Raw genomic sequence first — 18,818 nt, 5'->3', positions numbered from 1 at the left:
ATGAACCGGTGTTTCCACTTCAAGAGGATTGTGTTTCTATTAATACTGCACATTCAGCAATCCAGAATAAAGGTAATGAACAAATATACCAACCCTATACTAGGAGGACAAATACAAACACTCCTTTATTGGCATGTCACCAATTTGGGTGGGCCTGAATTGCCTTTGACAGCCCCAGCTCTCTGACAAAACAATGCATGCTAGTTGAAGAAATACACCATCGCTGTCCAAATTAAAAGCAGTGTAAAGTCTGTTAAGTTTAGGATACTTAAATGGACCAAATATTTTGATCGCAGTCTTATCATTTGTCGTTCGACATGCCATGCAGGAAATTAGGTAATGGGGTTTATGTGTTCTAAGTAAAATGAGAAAATCAAGAGTAAATATTACAGGCTTTGCAAAGATTTGCAATCAACATATTTTGCTTTGGGGACTGGAGACCCATAGAGAGGAGTACATTCTGACCTCTGTCATCAACCAGGGAAGAAGAACCATTCAGAGCTACGCTTCCTGTCTTGTTGAAAGAGCATTGTGGCAAAGGGAGACTAGTTTGGATGCAATCATTTGCAAGAAAAGGAGTTGCTTTTCTTTGCCTTCCAGAAAGAATACTGGCATCCATACTGTAGTTGTCCTAGGCATGGAAAAAAGAAGAAGCACACTTTGATTCACCCCAGAGCTGGGGAAAGTTAGTTTTATGGATAACCCCCAGAATCTGTTGCCCAGTATGTCCATGACCATGATGGTTGGAGGACTCTAGGAGGAGTTGTTCATAAAACTAACTTTTTCCAGGCTCATCCATCAACCCAAATCCAGCTTTAACATTCAGCAGTGAGACAGCTGTACTCAGGCAGCAGATGTTACAATATAGTGGCAAGTATAAGACTACAGAGGTGTGTGTGCTATGGCCAAGCTCACACTAAGCTATGGCCAAGCTCACACACTACAAAGTGCATCACCATTGTAGACATAAGACTCAGCTTCCAGGACACTTGGTTTTTGTCCATGTGACTGGAGAGGACACTATTTTACACATTGCCTAGGTAGCATCACGCCTAAGCCAATCATGCCTCGGTCAGGGGATTACGGATTGCTAAATTATTTGTGGATATAAGCAATCTGGAAACAAATTACGATGCATTATGGTCTCCAGTTGCTCATAAACTGCTTAGATAATGATTTGATTATCACTAATAGCTGTGATAATAGTTACCTAAATAAACTGATAAATGTTAATTTCTCTACAGGCAATACCCCCTCCACCTCCAGAAGGTATAACATTTTTTTCACTTCTAATCCTTTAATAATTATTAACTTTATATAGTACTGTGTCATATCCCTATTTAATTTGCATTTGGTAACAGGCTTTATTCAGACTGGCTTAATGAGGCCACATGAGAGAGGCCCCTCTCCAGGCCCCACAATTACAAACCCCTGGGTTCCTGTAACTCATCTCGCTCCTTTCCCCCTCAAGATCCCTCCTTGGATTTAGTACTTTTGTCAGAACTATGGAACTCAACCCCCAATGCAAAAAAACCAAACAAACCCCAGTGTCTGATGACGAAACAAAACAAAAGAACTTTATTGAGTACATAAGGATAGAAGTTTCCAAGTCAGGGTTTAAACTAGAATTAGCTACTCCCACCCCATTGCAAACCCCCAAAGCCTAAAATCTCTCTCCCTAAATTGGAGGGCAAAACTGCATTCCCACAGCTAGCTCTAACAATTATACATCTCTCCACCTGCCCCCTTACTGATACCAAAGAACTACCAGGCCAGAAGCATAAAGACTGCAAAGTAAAATCACACATTCCATTCTGCACAGGCCCAAACAAACCAGACACTCAAAGCCAGGAGAAAGCTATCAGGCCTGTCTAGTTTAATATACAAAGAAATGCCAAACTATTCCATAATATATGTCCATAATCCAGAAAACACATGCCATCCTGGCAGAACCAACCATGAGTTCTGACAACTTATGCCTCAATGTGATCTCTGTATGGTCCAGTGGATTCACTGTGGTAAGCATGATCAGGCTCTCTATCAAAACCTAATAGGAATAGCCAGACACAGCTGAAAAAAGAGAATAACTAAATAGAAGTTCATTAATACACAATGACAGGGACAAGCCTTAGTTATATATCCTGTCTCTCCTGTAGGCCATCCTTCAAATGTCCTCCTGCCCCCAGAAATAAGAAATCTCCTGACTAGTTGGCTTGTCTAATTCCTCACTTTAATAATAATAATAATAATAATAATAATAATAATAATAATAATTTTTACCCTACGGATAGAGGTGGGGAATGACGACAATTAACAGATCAACAACATCAGTAAAAAAGACATCAGTTAAAACACACATCAATTTAAAAGGACAAACAAGATGTACACATATTAAAATAATCCACCTTTAAATAAAATAATATTTATGTTATTATGTTCCTTTCTGTTCCTGTAGTAGAGGAATGGCCAAAAGGACATTCCTGTAGTAGAGGAATGGGGGTACAGCTATACAGGGACCAAAGTGGGCAAGATGCACCCCTCAACCCCTAGAAGTTGCTTGATATTGCTATAACAAGTGGCCATTATGTTGGACGTGCAGCGAAAGAGATAGCAAAGATTGACAACTACTTACTTTGGGGCAAAATGTGGCCAAGTTGGGGAGACATATTAAAACTCATGATGCAAGTGCATCATTTGTGGATGGTCCTTCAGTGGTTCTGCTGATCTATACATACATCAGTGGCCAGACCATCTTTCTTTTGACCTGTAGCTCAGAACAGCAGTTGGGGAATGGTTACTTTATTTTCCACTACAAGAAAAGGCCTAATCTAGATGGGAAGAGAGTTTGGAAAAGTTGCATTTTTTGAATATAAGGCACAGAATCCATTGAGAAAAGAGTAACTTTTCTAAAGCTATATTTCTTTCCTGTCCCCTTTCAAAGGCTTAACAAAAGATGTTCCCATGTCTAGTGTATGATTGATTGATATGGGAAAACACCACCCCAAAATGATTAAGTTATCTGTTGCACTGTATTCCTAAACCATCTATAACATTTTCCTTCTACTAAAGGAACAGATTGTACAGAAATTATTGCCGAAAATCCGTATGCCACAAGTGGAACGTACATGATTCAACCAATTAATGCACCTCATCCTTTTCGGGTAAGGCATAGTTCCACAATGAGAGTCATAGCCACATACATTCATTTGGTGCCTTTTTGGATTTTCTTTTAGACAAGAGGGAAGACTGCTCTTCCTGGTACCCAATTCAAAGGTCTCTGGAAGTATACTGGGGAGAGAGCTTTCCATGATTACATGGGTAGAGTGCTTGTCAGGTTTAGGTCTTCCTAAATGTTTGTGTATAAGTAGTACGGATGTACCGTATATACTTGTCTACATGTCAACTTCATATATAAAGTTAAGGGCAAGTATTGGAGCCAAAATAATGGATTTTGATATGACCAGCAAAGAACAACGATGCCAAAGAAACTACAAAATTCTGGCAGGAATAACTATGTTCACAGTAACTGTCCTGAAGAAATAATCTATTTTGACACCACTTTAACTACCCTGGCTCAATGCTAGGGAATCCTGGGAATTATAGTTTGTGGTGGCACCAAAGCTCACTGATAGAGAAGGCTAAATGTTTCATAAAATTACAGTTCCCAGAATTCCTTTGCATTGAGCCAGGGCAGTTAAAGCAGTGTCAAACTGGATTATTTCTGCAGTGTGTTTTGGCCCCATAAATCAGAAATAACTTGAGGACACATAACAACAACAACAACATTCCTGTTAATTCCAGAATGATATAGAAAAACTGAAATAACAATATGATGGCATTTATAGGCATTCTGTGAGAACCGAGCAGATGGAGGATGGACTGTCATTCAGCGACGCAATGGGAAAGGTGCCGATGGTAACCCTGTGGATTTTTATAAACAGTGGACTGACTACCAAGGAGGATTTGGAGATGTTAGGTGTAAGTAAAAAACATCTTCTGTTATTACACACACACAGGGTAGATCCAAACTAGGTGCCTATTACTTTTGCTATCAAATTATGCCGTATTTTTAAAAATGGATTCTTTTGTAGTACCTCTTTGCATTCATTTCCTGAGAATATCACACCAGGAAAACAAGTGCTTCTCTTCATTTCAAATGTACAGTGTTTGTTCCTAATCTATAAAGTGGCTGTTTCCCCCCCAAGTATATTCAAAACTGTAAGAATATGACACCAACATGAGGGCAATTACCTAGTGTAGGAATGCCAATATTAACCCAGTCAATTTTAAATCACGATTCCTAAGTGCTATGTTTTAAATAACATATTATACGTGTGTATTTTAATGGTTTTATAGTACTATATTTTAAACTGTTGGCTTTATGTGTTTTCTTTTTTAACTGTGTTTTAACTTACCGCCTTGAGGAAAGATGGCAAAGAAATGAAATTTATTATTATTATTATTAAGGCAGACAATCGAATAGAAAGAGGTGGCAAGCTTATGGGAATGCAATTGCCATGGTGCTTCCATGTAAGAGAGGAAGGTGGGATGAGAGTTGCAGCTACCTACATTCAGAAACATAATTGCAAGAGACTTAAATAATAGTAATAAAATTTATGTAGAAATTAAAATTGTAGTGAATGAAAATGAAAAAAAAAAGATAACGGAAAAAGAAAGAAATGTAAGAAGAAAGGGAAGTTCTATAAAAGTTTATATGAAGTTGAGTATAAGATAACAGGACAGCCCAGTGGCAATGCATAGAAGTATGTGGCTTTTAGAATATATAATGCTTAATAAAAACAAAACAGAACAGAACAAAACAAAAGACAACCCTAAGATCCTTGAAAAATATTAGGAGGGGTCATGGATGGGTCATAAACTAGAGCCAAAAACTGGCCAACTTACTGAAAACATGGCCAGATTTGGAAAGGGAGAGACAGGTCTTATACAAATTATGATGGATGTGATAAACATGGGCAAACTAAGACATAGTGGTGGGTAACAGTGAAGGCTGTACTGGAACTTTTAAACTGCACTATTAAAAGAGTTTGTAAATGTTACTGGTTTTGAAAAAAGCAGTATTTGATACTGGTCCTTATATGTCCTCTAAGGTGAATAGTTATTCTCTGAGGTGAATGTTCTCTAATGTGGATAGTTATTCCAAATGCGAATTTAACAACAACAAATCCCACCACTTACAGTTCATTTAGATATTTTCCCCCTTTCACACACAACCTTTCAGATCTGGGAAGCGGGTTCAGGTCTGGTTAGTTCTTAGATGGGAAACTGTCAGGGAATACCATGTACTGTAGGCTATATTTCAGAGGAGGACAATGGCAAATCACCTCTTGAGTATTCCTTGGGAAAGAAATCCTGATTAAATTAATGAGTTTGCTGTAGGTTGACAGTTGACTTTGAAGGCACAAACACACAGACAAAAGGAGAGGGAGAGAATGTGCCTTCAGAGAGCCAGCATGGATCAGAACTAGGACTCTGGGAGACCAAGGTTTAAATGCCAGTTCTCAGTCATGGAAACCCACTGGTTGATCTAGGGCAAGTTACACTCTCCCAGCCTCAGAACAAGATAATAGCCAACACATCTTGCCAAGAAAATCCCGTGATAGGTTTAAGATAATCCTAAATGGGAAATGGTTTAAAGGCATGCAGCAGCAGCAGCAGCAGTGACAACAGGTTACAATGCTTATGTCCAGTCTGTCATCAGGAATTCCACAGAAAACCCTGGAGCTAGCTAGCATATAGCATCTTATCAGCTTTGGGTCTAAGGAAAATGTGTAAGTTTTGCAAGGGTAGGGACAGGAAAGAGGAACATAAACAGCTGCTTAAAAGATTTGGAGATGGTCAAAAGGAGATTTAAGTATGAATTACAGGCTGCTGGTGCTGTAATTCCCGACAATGAACCTCAAGGATGGGAACACTGCAGAGATTTCATGTGGTCATTGTAGGTGGCCCTTGAAGCCCTACCGAAGCTCCTCAAATTCTCCAGGCTCAATCCATATTTTTTAAAAAATCAAGTGATTTTTCATCCCCAACTCCATCAATAGTGTTCCCATATACCACAAAGAAACAGAACCGAGGAAAGTAGGCAGAAAACTGGACAAAAAGGAAAATGGAAGTGACACAACATAAATTCTGTTCATGTCAGGCACACCAGTATAATCACCTTTTTTAAAATCCCGGGAATCTGAAGTCCAGACTCTTGAAGAGAACAGTTCACAGAGATTCAGGCAAAGGACTAACCTATTATATATTTTTAATTATAAATGCCAGAGACTGGATCTTCAGCATGAAGCTGAACACTCTGTAAACTGTAGACATATATCTTTTCTATGTATTCAAGAGAGTGTTTTCTCCCCAGATGAACACTGGCTGGGACTTGACTACATGCATGAGCTGACCAACCAGCCAGGCAAAAAATGTGAGCTCCGAGTGGACATGATCAACTGCCAAAATCAAAAAGGTTATGCCCTCTATGACAGCATCAGAATTGCCAGTGAGGCAGCACTTTATAGCCTTCATTTGGGAAACTACAGAGGAAATACAGGTAAGAGTTTCCTCAGAACTTTAATTTAAAACACATCCATTAAAAAATAGAGAAGGAAGGGGGGAGGAGACATTGCAATACAAAAAAGCCCTTTCTTTCATTAAATAATAATAATAATAATAATAATAATAATAATAATAATAATAATAATAATGTATTTGCTGCTGACAGAAGACAGCAAGGGGCAGCAGTCTAACATCTCTATAGTTTAAAAGCAGCCACTAAGAAGGCCTTCCCTCATGCCCCCACTAGATGTGGCAGTGAGGGTGGTACAACCAAGAGAAGACATCTTCCCATCTCATAGCATAGAATAATGCCTGCATAGAATAAAGTCCTTTGGAAAGAGGGCCAATATATTCCCAGTGTCAAAGTTAAAACACTTTTTTTAAAAGGTGAGCTCTGATCCTGTTATTAATTTAAATTTAAAATGAAATTACAGTAATACAGATACTGATAATATAGTATGATCTAATGAGTGTCAACCCATTGATTGAATGGGAATGCTCTAAGTATTGATTCATCATTCAGCAGTTAACCCTTGAGTCTACTCTAGTCAGCCTACCAAGTTTGTGTGTTTTAACACAGTTTGACCCCATAAATGTGTTATTGCCACAAGAATAATGACCTATTTTTGGTAGTGTGCAGTTCTTTTTTAAAACAAAAACAAACAAACAAAATAAAACATGTTTCCAGACATTCAAAATGTATAAAGATAAAGAAGGATGTTGGCACACCATTTTATTTCATTTGGATCTATGTAGCTTCATTGTCTTTGCATTTATGGAAAAAATAATCTTAAAACAACCCTCACCCCCATGTTGATTACCCACTTTCCTCTTGCTTGAGATACTAGTTTACCAGCATCTCTGAAAATCAAATCCAGATCAAGGAAGGCAAAGGTGGGCAAAGGGTAAATTTGGGTCAACTGATGAATCTCTAGATGGCAAGCAATCCATGTTAATGACAGACATTGTACTTGTAGACTAGACCTTGAATATGGTAACTTGTGGGCTATAGTTCCCCGAATTCCCAAACCAGAATGACCAGTAGGGATGCTGTCTGAGTGATTCTGGGATTTATAATCCAAACATATCATTTCAAGGTCTGTATAGAACAGAAGCACTGGATCAGGGACTGTCGGTGGCTTTCCACCTGAATTCATGTGGACCTTGGCCCAATTTCAAATGCCCTCTGCAGTTGATCAGTTCATAACAACAACAATAACAACAACATTTATTTCTTACCCGCCTCTCCCCAAGGTTTGAGGCAGGGCACAACATAGATTAAAATACAATACATATATAACTAAACATACATAACTCTCCAAGCCTGCTAAGTTGGAAAGAGAAAGAAAGAACTGAGTGCCCCTGACTGACAATATTGCCTCTGAAAATGTGGCCTTTGATTGAAAGAAAGGCTGCCTGCCTGTGCATTAGGTGATACTATGAAGCCAAGTCTTTGCTGCCAAATGATTTGGTTTCTTGCTCCATGTTCTGACACAGGTGATGCCAAAAGTCTCAAATTCTTTGTCCTTTTCTTGGTTTAGGAGACGCATTTCGAGGAAACCAATATTCAGGGACACAAGATGGCCATCCATTCAGTACACATGACAATGATAATGATGACTGTCATCCGTGCTTTATAGGAGACATTGCATTCAATAGTTGTGCAGAGAACCAACATTCTGCAGGGTGGTTCAGTAACTGTGGCCTGGTGGATCTCAATGGGATTTGGCACAACCAAACTGACTGTGAAGGCTGGTCATCTGCCGTGTACTGGGAAACATGGAGTAGCTTCCATTCATTATTGTTTACTGAGCTCAAGGTGAAATGCTATTAAAATGGAGTGTCTTTAGCCCAGTATTTGGAAAGGTAGTTTATTATCCTTTTATATTTCTGAAGCATCATGAATCTGAAGGACAAAGGACACACCACATGTCAGTAAACATTAAATGAAACACTGTAAGTCTAGTGAGGAAATTTAATGTTCTCCAACAAATTGCTATAAGTGCAGTATATAATTCAACTTATAATTGATATTAAAAACTGAATTGGGCTGATAAAGCAAATGAAGTTTCTAGATTTTAATTGTTTACTGAATGTTTCTTGCTTTTCAACACAAATTACTCTCACATCTGTTTCTTTCCTCAGCTTTTCTTGTCAATTTCTGGAAAAAGGCATGAGGGTAGTCACAATTTTATATGTATTTGCAATTGCGTACATAATATTGTAACTAATGACACACTGTCTCATAATACAGCAAGCCCAACCGAGAAAAGAGAGTTAGAGGGAAAGAAAGAAGGGCAAGAGCTGAAATGAAAGAGAGGGGACAGAAGATATATTGAGAAACATGCCATCAATGGTTCAGCAGTGGACCAGCTTCCTATCAGCTAATTTTTCTCTGAAATTATTTCCTAAATTGGGATGAACAATCCAGGGCCTGGCAGCCCTTTCCCTAGCATTTCCACATGCAAGTGGGGATTGACCAGAATGCCATCATGTGAGAAAATTAGGTAAGAAAGATGAAGGAGTATATATATATATATTGCCAATTCTCTCCAAAAGAAAACCAAAGCAAATGAATAAGCTGTATGTAAACCGCTTTGATCTGGAGGAAAAGCGGTATATAAATAAGTTTTGTTATTATTATTTATTATAACCTCACGGGACACTTACAGAAGAGATGGTGAATTTTTCTCCAGTTGACCCACACCACCAGCTGAATAAATGCCTCTAGAAAATAACCTGGCTGGCATCAATTAGATCCTAAACAAAGCATTCTGTTGTATTATTTTTACTAATGTCTCAGATCCAAGTAAGTATTCCAGTGCCCATCATCATAGACCATTGCTCAAGGCTGGAACTGATGGGTTCATATTCTACATTGCCTACATAGTTATAAATGCCCAACTAACGTCTTCCCCCACCCTGCCCTGGTAAGTTTCGTTGGACAGTAGTCATTCTGGGCAGTGCAAGTCAATTCTGCTGGTAACTGTCACATAGGATGATGACATTTCCCCCCACCACCTACCAGTGAACAAGGCTGCAATACGGAATTGCAATGGGGTCCTGCTTTTTATAGTCACAGCCTACTTTGCCAGTGAGAGGTGCATAGAAATGCTATTCTCCTGACCCCCAATTAACAGCACAGACCTCCATCTCTTGGAGCAGCTGCTGCCTGTTAAAGTAGGTTTGGGAAGGCATTTATGATTGTGACAAAAGTGCCATGACCGTGACTATGTAATATTAGTGAATTTGGAGCAGTTACAGATCCATAACTCTAGTTTACAGATCTGTAACTGCAATAGAATGCCAGTGACCATTTACACTTGGTCCCATCTTTCCTAGAGCAGCATACAAGACTCTGCTCCTTTACATTCACAACTCTGCATGGAGTGATCAGACAGAGCCTTCAACATTCTTGAGAATATAAGAATTCAGTTACTAGACATCTCTAAATTGTTTCATAGGCTGGACTCCTGTGTGGGAGTTACATCTTTGTAAGTGGACTTACCTATGCAGGAATTAGATCTGGTCAGTTTTGTAGCATCTGTATACAACAGAGGGTCGCTGTTACATTTACTATATGTCAGAATCAGCAAAGTGACACTATTATGTGATGCCCTGATATGCATCTTTGCAATTCACTAAGAGGCTTTCTTAGCACCTCTGATACTTAGCTAAGTATATGTAAATTTATGATAAGTAAAAGGTAATATATGAGTCTAGCAAAAAAAGAAAAAGAAAAAAAATTACATCTTTTCCTAGAGGCATAGAGACAACATGCCGTCTTTTATCTAGAACAGTACCACAGGACTCCATATCGGACTACACTGAAGTCAGATCAGCAGACCATCTCACCCACCATTGTTGGTTCTCCAGCGTTTCAGACAGAACTATTTCACTGTCCTATCTGGAAATGAAAGCCAGCATGGTATAGTGGTTTTAATGGTGGACTAAGGGGCTTGACAGATGGGCGGCTCCATGCCGCATGTCTTTCCCCCTCGTCAGTGCCACAGCAACCGCACCGCACAGCACCAATGCACTGCCAAAAAGAAGTTGATTAGAGCGGCTTCTTTTTTGCAGTGGCACAAACAGGAAAGGGCGCCGCCATGATGTCACTTCCTGTCTGCGACGTGCGAATGCTGCGCCATCACGATGCCCCCTGTGTGGACTGGAGGCCGCCATGATGCTGCCACCGTCATGCACTAGAGTTCGGGGGCGTGTGGTTGCTGCATGCTCCTGAATCCTAGTTTTGGCCCGCTTGCAGTGCTTCCTGCCTGTCTTTACCGGGCCCAAGACACTGGCAGACCTGGGTTCAAATACCATGGACACCCATTGGTTGACCTTGGGCAAATCACACTCTCTCAGTCTCAGAGGAAGACAAAGGCAAATGCCTTCTGACCAATTTCCCCAAGAAAACGTCATGATAGGGTCATCAGAAGTCAGAAATGACTTGAAGGCACACAGCAATCTGGAAATGCATGGAGCTTAGACCCAGGATCACCTGACTCCAGAACATTTCCTTTACTATTGAGTTATGGCTCTTCTACTCAGAATCATTTAGTGAATTCAGAACTGACATTCCACTCAAGCTGTACACGTATACTGGAAGACATTACTTGTGCTTTCTTGAACATGGGAGCAAGGAACTGCCTAGCTGTACCTCACCACAATTTCTACATGGAAAGTGACATATATCTCAGGCGAACCTATTCATAAAACCTGTTCTTTTGGCTTTCCAAGTGTTTCCCTTTGTTCAAAAAAATGGGGGCGAGTAACACTTTATCAAGGGTAATCATTATTTGTATTCTTTTTCTTTCATGCCAAAACATAGCCAGCCCAGTTGAAAGGGATTTTGGTTCTTTAGTGCTTGGAAAAACAACAGTTCAGTAATCTGATCAGGACAAAGGTAACACCATATCTTACACTGTTTATGTAATATTTGGATTTCATAATTTAAGTGTTTCTCAATAATGCTTCTAGTAATGTGGAGTACACTGTACCGTAACTGAGGCAAAAAGCAGTGATAAGAAACAGAAGTGCAAGTTTACAGAATTCAGATTTTCTTGCAGCAATCTGTACATTTGCAGAGAAGCGGGTCCTGATAAAGAACAGTTATGAATGGCCCCGGGAATATTCAGATCACTGACTAAACATGAAAGAATCAAACCAAAATGCCAAGCTTTCTGCTGAACCCATAGGCACATTTGGAAATTTGAGAAACTTATGGCTAGTCTCAGGGTATGATCTGTCACAAATCAGGTAATCCACCTAAGAAAATAAACTCAAAAAATAGGTTGGGTATGATTCCCAACCGCAAATGCCAAACCAGATACACAGCAAAACAGATCTCCCCATTTCACAAAAGGCAACTAACTGATAAGACTCAGAGACAAGTAATTTGACAGCCAATCTGCCAACGTACTGCCTACATGCACTCTCCCACTATGCCAAGGTCACCACCCAAGCACACATAAGCATGCTCTTTCTCAACCAGCATCACCACCTACCCACATACATATACTCTTTCCTTTGTCCAGGTTTATTCCCATCAAGATACATCTTCCTAGGCTCATTCCCCCCCCCCCCAAAACACACCTTTCTTGTTTTTACATTTGAAGCCCATAAGTATTTTAGGGAAACAGTAATTATGCAGCACACTCTTTCATCTAGTTGCTTCGTTTAAAAAGTAATCAAGGACAGATGGAGATGTCTGTGTGTATTGTAGTGCCCACTGAGAAAGGCATGATTAAAGCTACAAAGAATGATAGTGATAAGCAACTACAAAATTGTATCCAAGATTTATGGCTGGCATCCTGTCAGTGGCATATGCAGGCATACGGTTAACTTATGCTTCCATGTCTGTTTTTGGTTGCTGTGGAGACTGATATTCCTTTCCTTCCAGTGCAACAACCAAAACATCTCCTGGACATCCTGTAAACCTGCTGAAGCCCCTCTACTTATGGCTATTCATGCCACTGGGGGAGAATCGTAGAAACAACAAAATGATTACATGTCACTGAGACTGCCAGAGGACCTCAGCAGAGTTCAGTGGATAATGTAATTACTTCACATCTAGCTATGGAGTTACATCCAGACACTTGCCATGAATAGCCATGGGTGATTTAATAACTCTATGGTAGTTCCAGGGAATAGTCAATGGTTCAGTTAAGCATAGCTCTGCCTATGGAACCACAATGCTATACTGAGTCATCTAGCATCGCAGCCTATGTATGCCTCTCAATTCCCACCTCTTTCCCATACTCCCTAAAACCAATTCATGTTGGATTTACCTTGGACACTTTCATGTTAATTACAAAGTAGTACAGTATAAAGACACTAGATATCATCTGATGTTGGAAGCTAAGCAGGGTCAGCCCTGGTTAGTACTTGGATGTGAGACTGTCCACAAATACCAAGTGCTTTGCTACATTTCAGAGGAAGGAATCACCTCTGAGTATTCCTTGGCTAAGAAACCCCTATGAAATACATGGTCCAGCATAATTTGGCAGGTGATTTGAAAGCACATAACACAGTCACACACATGGTTTTACTTTGCTGTTTATTACTCGCACATTTACAAGGTGTTTTTCCCCCTCACAATTTACACATTAACAAATTTACATTGATGCAGACACGGCTGTATGGGCTTGCTTTCTTGCACCAAAAAGGACAGTAAGAACATCTGCCATGCTATGAAAAAAGATGAAGCATCTTCCTAAATGTTAATGGTATTTTCTATGGATCCTATCCCATTCTTTGACAGTGCCTTTAATGGAAAAGCTTCCTGTCTTAGAAGCATCATGGGATTTTTCAACAGACCAAGTCCATTAAATAGCAAAACAAAACTGTAAACTGCTGATTCTGAGTCTCTGTTCTATCATTTGTCTTGTATTACACAAATTCAGTTATCTTTATAGTAGTTATTAAAGTTGATTCGTAACAGGAAATCTTCCAAATGAGGCTGGTATCCTCTGTTTACAAGCTTAGTTACTACTGTGGGGAGAATAAAAAAGAAAGTTTAGAACAATAAATTCTGCAATTACACAAACTCTCAGTTTGTTCAAAATAATACATATTCTGAAATACAAAATGTATACAATTCAGCCTGTTCAAACACTCTTTCTGGAAAAGCAAAGTGGATGTTTCAGGGTTATATCAGAGAATATGCATGCTAGCTGAAGTGAAACTAACTGCCGAATTGGCTTTATTTGCTCCAGCATGATTTCATTCTATTTTAGCTAAGCCCATTAGAATTTTGCACTTCTACAACGTTTTTGGCAACTAAATGTGTATGTGTTGGACAGATGTTATGTCACTTGATATGTGCTTCAAGAAATGCTCCATTCAACAAAGTGGGACTACAGCTTAGCCTACGGAAGACATATGGAACAAAAAATCATATGTCTACTAGACATAGTGGGATGGAGCTCTAAGTAAAATGAATGGATAAAAATTGAACTTTATGAGGAAGCTGTGTTATTCACTGGTAGATCACAAGTAATGCTGCATAAGATGGCAAGTTCAGTCCTTGGTATTGCATCAAAAATGGGATCTGGTTGCTGGTTTTGTGAAGATGTTTGCTTAGGACCCCAGACAGAGACTGTCAGCCCAAGACCCCAGTATTCAGCTGGATAGGCAATTAATCTAACCTGATATAAGGCAGCTTCCTATTCTCACTTTTATGTTCTTAAAGAGATAAGAGAATTTATTTCCTGAGATATGCTCTTGCCAATGAAAATCACACAAGCTTTACACCAGTGTTTCTCAAAGTGAGGGTCAGTGGATTAATGTCAATCCATGAGCTATCAACCTCAAAGTTGGATCCTGGAGAGCTTCCAGGGGAAAAAAAGGAAGAGTTGTAGCCAATGAGCACAAATATGGTACTGGTCCTTGGTGGTACTCCATGTCTGATAGCTTAAGAAGAACTGCTTTATACAGCTGCCCAATTCAGGTGGAATTCTAAGTCATGGTTTTATCACAAGAAGTACATACAGATGCAAACATCAGGCTCATGCCTGATCTGACCTTCTCAAGGCTATAGATAGAAAAGAAGATCATCATGATGATTTGTGCTAAGTAGTCCATAAACATACATTTAGCAGTAATTAAAATGTCTTTGCTGTAAACATACATTTAGCATTAAAATGTCTTTGCTATAGTATGCAAACTATGGTTTTTTTCCTCCACCTAACTTGTTCTCCATCAGCTCAGGTCTTACCGTTGAATAAGAAGTGGGAGTAATATTTGAATGTGTTATAGGACTGCTGCATTAAGCCAAAATTGGGATGAATGGCCATTTGCTTGCCAGTATCAAAACTCCACGACTGAGAGATTAACTGGCTACGAAACTTTAAAATGAGGCTGAAGATGCTGTGAATTATGTTCATCACAGGAGTTGCTTTTTCAGTCAGCAATCCCCTGTCAAAAAGAGAGAGAGAGATTATCAATTGACAAGTGAAGCTAAAATTCATATTCCGGGCAGTAAATGTTTAAAACCGTGTTCTTTCCCATCCCCAAAGTTGTAGAACTTGTCTCATCTATTGACACTTCTGGCATTTGCTCAAGGAATTAGCTTGGAAAAATTCTGGAAAGTCATGGCATCATGCTATAAAGAGCCACCAATAATGTTTTGAAGAGTTGTGCTTTGTGTCTTTTATTGTCATGCAGAAGGCCAACTGACCTGTAGGCCTATTACTCTGGGAAATGCTTGAGAGAATCAGATACAGCTAGCACACCTTGTGCTACCTTCCACACACACATTTATTTACTAAGGTTTCAACCAGTTTAACAGAGCTATGGAAGATGTGGTCTTCCTCATTCTATGAGATTGTGTGGCCCATCATGCCAAGGCATAAATAGAGTTGTGGGATGATGGGAGTTATAGTCCAAGAAGATCTGGATGGAGGACTATACATTCCCCAAATTTGCTTAGTAGGGCCAACTTATTCAACATATTTTAGGATAAATTGCTTCTTTCACCTCATTTCAGTTTTTTCATCTGTTCCACTCCCTCAGTACTGATGCTTATTATGGTGTTAACTTTCATAGCCCTAAATGATTTGGGCCAAGTTATCTGAAACCTCATCCCATATGAGCCTGCCAGAAATTTGAGATATTCAGAGGAGGCCCTACTGTGTGACAAAACACTTGTGAAGTTACATTGATGTGTACATGTAACAGGCCTTTCTCTGTAGAACTGCCTTGACTGTGGAATTCTCTACCCAAGAAAGTTAGGTTGGCTTCATCTTTTTAAGCTTCCAGTGACAGCCAAATCAGTGCTGTTCCACATGGAATTCAATATTTGAAATTGCTGTTTTAACTGTTTCAAAACTGAATTCTTAGGTTGTTTTTAAGCTGCTCTTAAAAGTTTTTAAAGAGCATTTTAATGTTTTTTTAAAAAAGTGTCTTTGTATTGACTGGTTTTTATTTGTCCATCACCTCGAGAGCCCTAGTTTGCTGAGAGACAATACAGAAATATCTCCCCCATCGATTCCCATTTCTCTTTGCTCCCTACAACATTACCATGCAGGTGGTTGAAAATTAAATAATAAATTAGATTTGATTTGATAACCAAATTATAAAAGCCAAAGCCCAAAGTGTGGGCATCAGAATATATGCACACAGTATTTTTTTTAAATGAACTGTTTCCAAGAAAACTGTTTTAAATTAAGAATTACAAGACTACTTTCCAATTCTCACACTGCACTCTTGACTTGTCTCTGCCTAATATCTGATATGTATGTGTGCATGTGCCTTCAAGTCAACTGTCGACTTATAGTGACACCATGAATTTCAAGGAGTTTTATTAGGCAAGGAATACTTAGGAGCTTTTTTGCTAGTTCCTTCCTCTGAAATGTAGCCTAGAACAGCTAGTGGTCTCCCATCCAAGAACTAACCAGGGCTAGCTTTTGGAATGTGGGAGACATCAAGACAGTAGAAAGCAATACTGATAGCATTTACATTTCTATACTGCTTCATACTGAACTAAGCAGTCTCTAAGAAGATTACAAGGTGCCAGCCAATTGCCTCCAACAAGCTGGGTAGTCATTTTACCAACCTACGAAAGGATGGAAGGCTTAGTTGGCCTCTAAGATTGAACTTACAACCTTGTGAACTTACAACTTTGTGGCTGCAGTACCAGCATTTAACCACTGTGCCACCAGGGCTCCAGGGATATATATGGAATTTATATCCCGTCTTTCTCTCAAAATGGGATTCAAGGAGGCTGTAGCAATGACAATGAAGTTGGATATTGTTGGGAGGGGCTTTCTCCCCTATTCTCATCCTAATTTCCATCTCTGAAACACTCCCAAGGTAGGAACTACTAGCTCCTCTTACCCTTTACACTACAGTAACAGTGGAATCAGCACCAAAAGCCAAGATAAAAGAGATCCATATTAATTGTTGCAGGCAAGAATCCTATAATTTACTTATAGGATTGTATGACAGTTAGAAATACATAACCTAGATTTATGCATACATGATTGACATATTCATGATCCGTATGTAGCCCTTAAACTAGGACCTATGTAGGAACCGTGAAATTCCTCCAATTTCAACTTATCAGGCAACAGCTGCAGTGATTGATGGGGGTATCTTCCCATGTTGACTGGAAAAGCAGCTGACTGATTATCTCCCCCACCCCCCAACCTCCATGACAATCTCCAGAACAACAAGGAATTGCAACAGGGGTCCTGCTTTTGCCTGTTGCACCAGAGATGGCCTATGGAAGAGTGTGGAAATGGCAGCCAGTTGCTTCCCAAGCAACTGGGGCAACGGATTCCCATTGATCACAGCAGTTGCTTCCCTGTACATGGGGATCTATGGGGAATGGGGGGTGACTAGGCCAGGATTCACTGTGTAGCACCGTTTAACAACAGTGCTTACACGTACATATCTCCCATACAGGATTCTGACCAATATTTATAAATTGATAAATTCTCTACATTGCATATAATAATTTTCTTACCGGAAGATTGCTTTGTTGAGGTATTCTGCATGTGTTCTGTAGATCTCTTCCAAGTTCCCTACAGAAGACAGTTTGTTTCCAAATTCACACCAGGTAACATGCAGGATCTGGTTGGCAATATAACCTTGAATAACTTTGACAAAGTGCTGCATTTCATGCTTATAAAGCTGAAGCTGTCGAAACTGGACTGAGTTTGATGCATGTTTCACTAATGCTGGGGGAAAAAGCACCCAAAAGAAAAAGATGAATAGCAGCACCAGGGGGAAAAAATCACATATAAATATGAAACTGTTTATCTTCCCCTGACCACCACCTTTTTTGCACTTCAAATGCACTTTAGTGTAATAGTTGTGATGTACCAGGATCTAGTAGCTGCTCTCATTGCCACTGAATTAAATTAACATAATATACACTTGGGGGGGGGGGGGGCGGCGACAGATCTTCAGCAGACTGTGTACACCTTCAATTATGTAGATCTGAAATAAATTTTAATAATCTCATGGAATGCAGATGAAGGAGATACCTGTTAGATGTATACATAACCTGTTTTTCTGAACAGGTTGGATTCTAAAGTAGATAAATAAAAAGAGCCAATATCATCTCACCAGTTCGCTTCAAATGGAACCAAACATCCTTAAGAGTCCACACCATATGCTTCAGTTGCAGCAAGAAGGAGAAAATTTTGTTATATTTATTCATGCAGTTCTCAGTAATGACAATATTTAAGGGCCAGTCAACCTTAAAAAAGAATAATTGAAACATATATTACTATTGCATGTCCCCCTAGCACCAGAAAATTTAATTGTCTTTAAGGTAAGGATTCAAAGACTGTTGCTCTTTTTAAAAAACCTGATGGCCTTTATAAGTAGCATTACAAGATGACTGGAATAGATTAGTTCCAATGGATCTATAAGAAGAACATTCCATTTGTTTTCCAATTTTTCTATAAGCTTTCTCACCTTATAGCGTAGTTCTAAACAGTTTAGGGCATCAGGCGCATTGGGCTTGAACATCTCTGGAAGATATTTCAGTGCAAAGGAGAGATTGGAGGCTAGGTGAGTGTCTCCATGAAGACTGTATTGCAGTGCTTTATTTAAGATGGAATTGAGGACTAGTGGGTTTAGAAGTTCACCAGGTGTCTGTCCTGAACCAAGCTGCAATAAGAAACATGGTATCAGAGACTGAAAATATATTTGGCACAGTACCATTTGAAGAAACAATGCTGTATGTCAGATGCTTTAGAATTTCCCTGCATTTGATAGCAGAGAAACAGGCAACTCTG

The 18,818-nt window shown here is 39.4% G+C and overlaps 2 protein-coding genes across 4 annotated transcripts in view; one reads left to right on the top strand and one right to left on the bottom strand.

Moving 5' to 3' along the window:
* LOC149312334 (angiopoietin-related protein 5-like) lies at positions 1-8,401 on the top strand. Its single transcript, XM_089527195.1, has 6 exons — positions 1-72; positions 1,245-1,269; positions 3,070-3,161; positions 3,846-3,978; positions 6,377-6,562; positions 8,109-8,401. Exons 1-6 carry the CDS (start codon positions 1-3, stop codon positions 8,399-8,401), a joined length of 801 nt encoding a protein of 266 aa, XP_089383321.1.
* Positions 8,402-13,123: 4,722 nt separating this feature from the next.
* Positions 13,124-18,818, bottom strand: part of TUBGCP6 (tubulin gamma complex component 6) — a 32,616-nt gene continuing 26,921 nt past the window's right edge. Inside the window, exons 22-26 of one of the 3 annotated variants that reach the window (XM_089524417.1) lie at positions 18,496-18,690; positions 18,142-18,274; positions 17,537-17,750; positions 14,786-14,985; positions 13,124-13,560 (exon numbers count right to left, since the gene is read on the bottom strand). In XM_089524417.1, coding sequence (XP_089380543.1) covers positions 13,469-13,560; positions 14,786-14,985; positions 17,537-17,750; positions 18,142-18,274; positions 18,496-18,690 — 834 coding nt within the window. In that variant the 3' untranslated portion in view covers positions 13,124-13,468. Of the gene's footprint in view, positions 13,561-14,785; positions 14,986-17,536; positions 17,751-18,141; positions 18,275-18,495; positions 18,691-18,818 lie in introns of those variants that run through there. The other 2 variants (XM_089524418.1, XM_089524419.1) reach the window with 2 other exon arrangements.

Source organism: Sceloporus occidentalis, unplaced genomic scaffold (genome assembly GCF_023333645.1).
Source record: "Sceloporus occidentalis isolate IW3139 unplaced genomic scaffold, rSceOcc1.0.p SCAF_5, whole genome shotgun sequence".
NCBI lineage: Eukaryota > Metazoa > Chordata > Lepidosauria > Squamata > Phrynosomatidae > Sceloporus > Sceloporus occidentalis.
The sequence above is the reverse complement of the archived record's forward strand: the minus strand, read 5'-3'. Positions and strand labels throughout refer to the sequence as shown.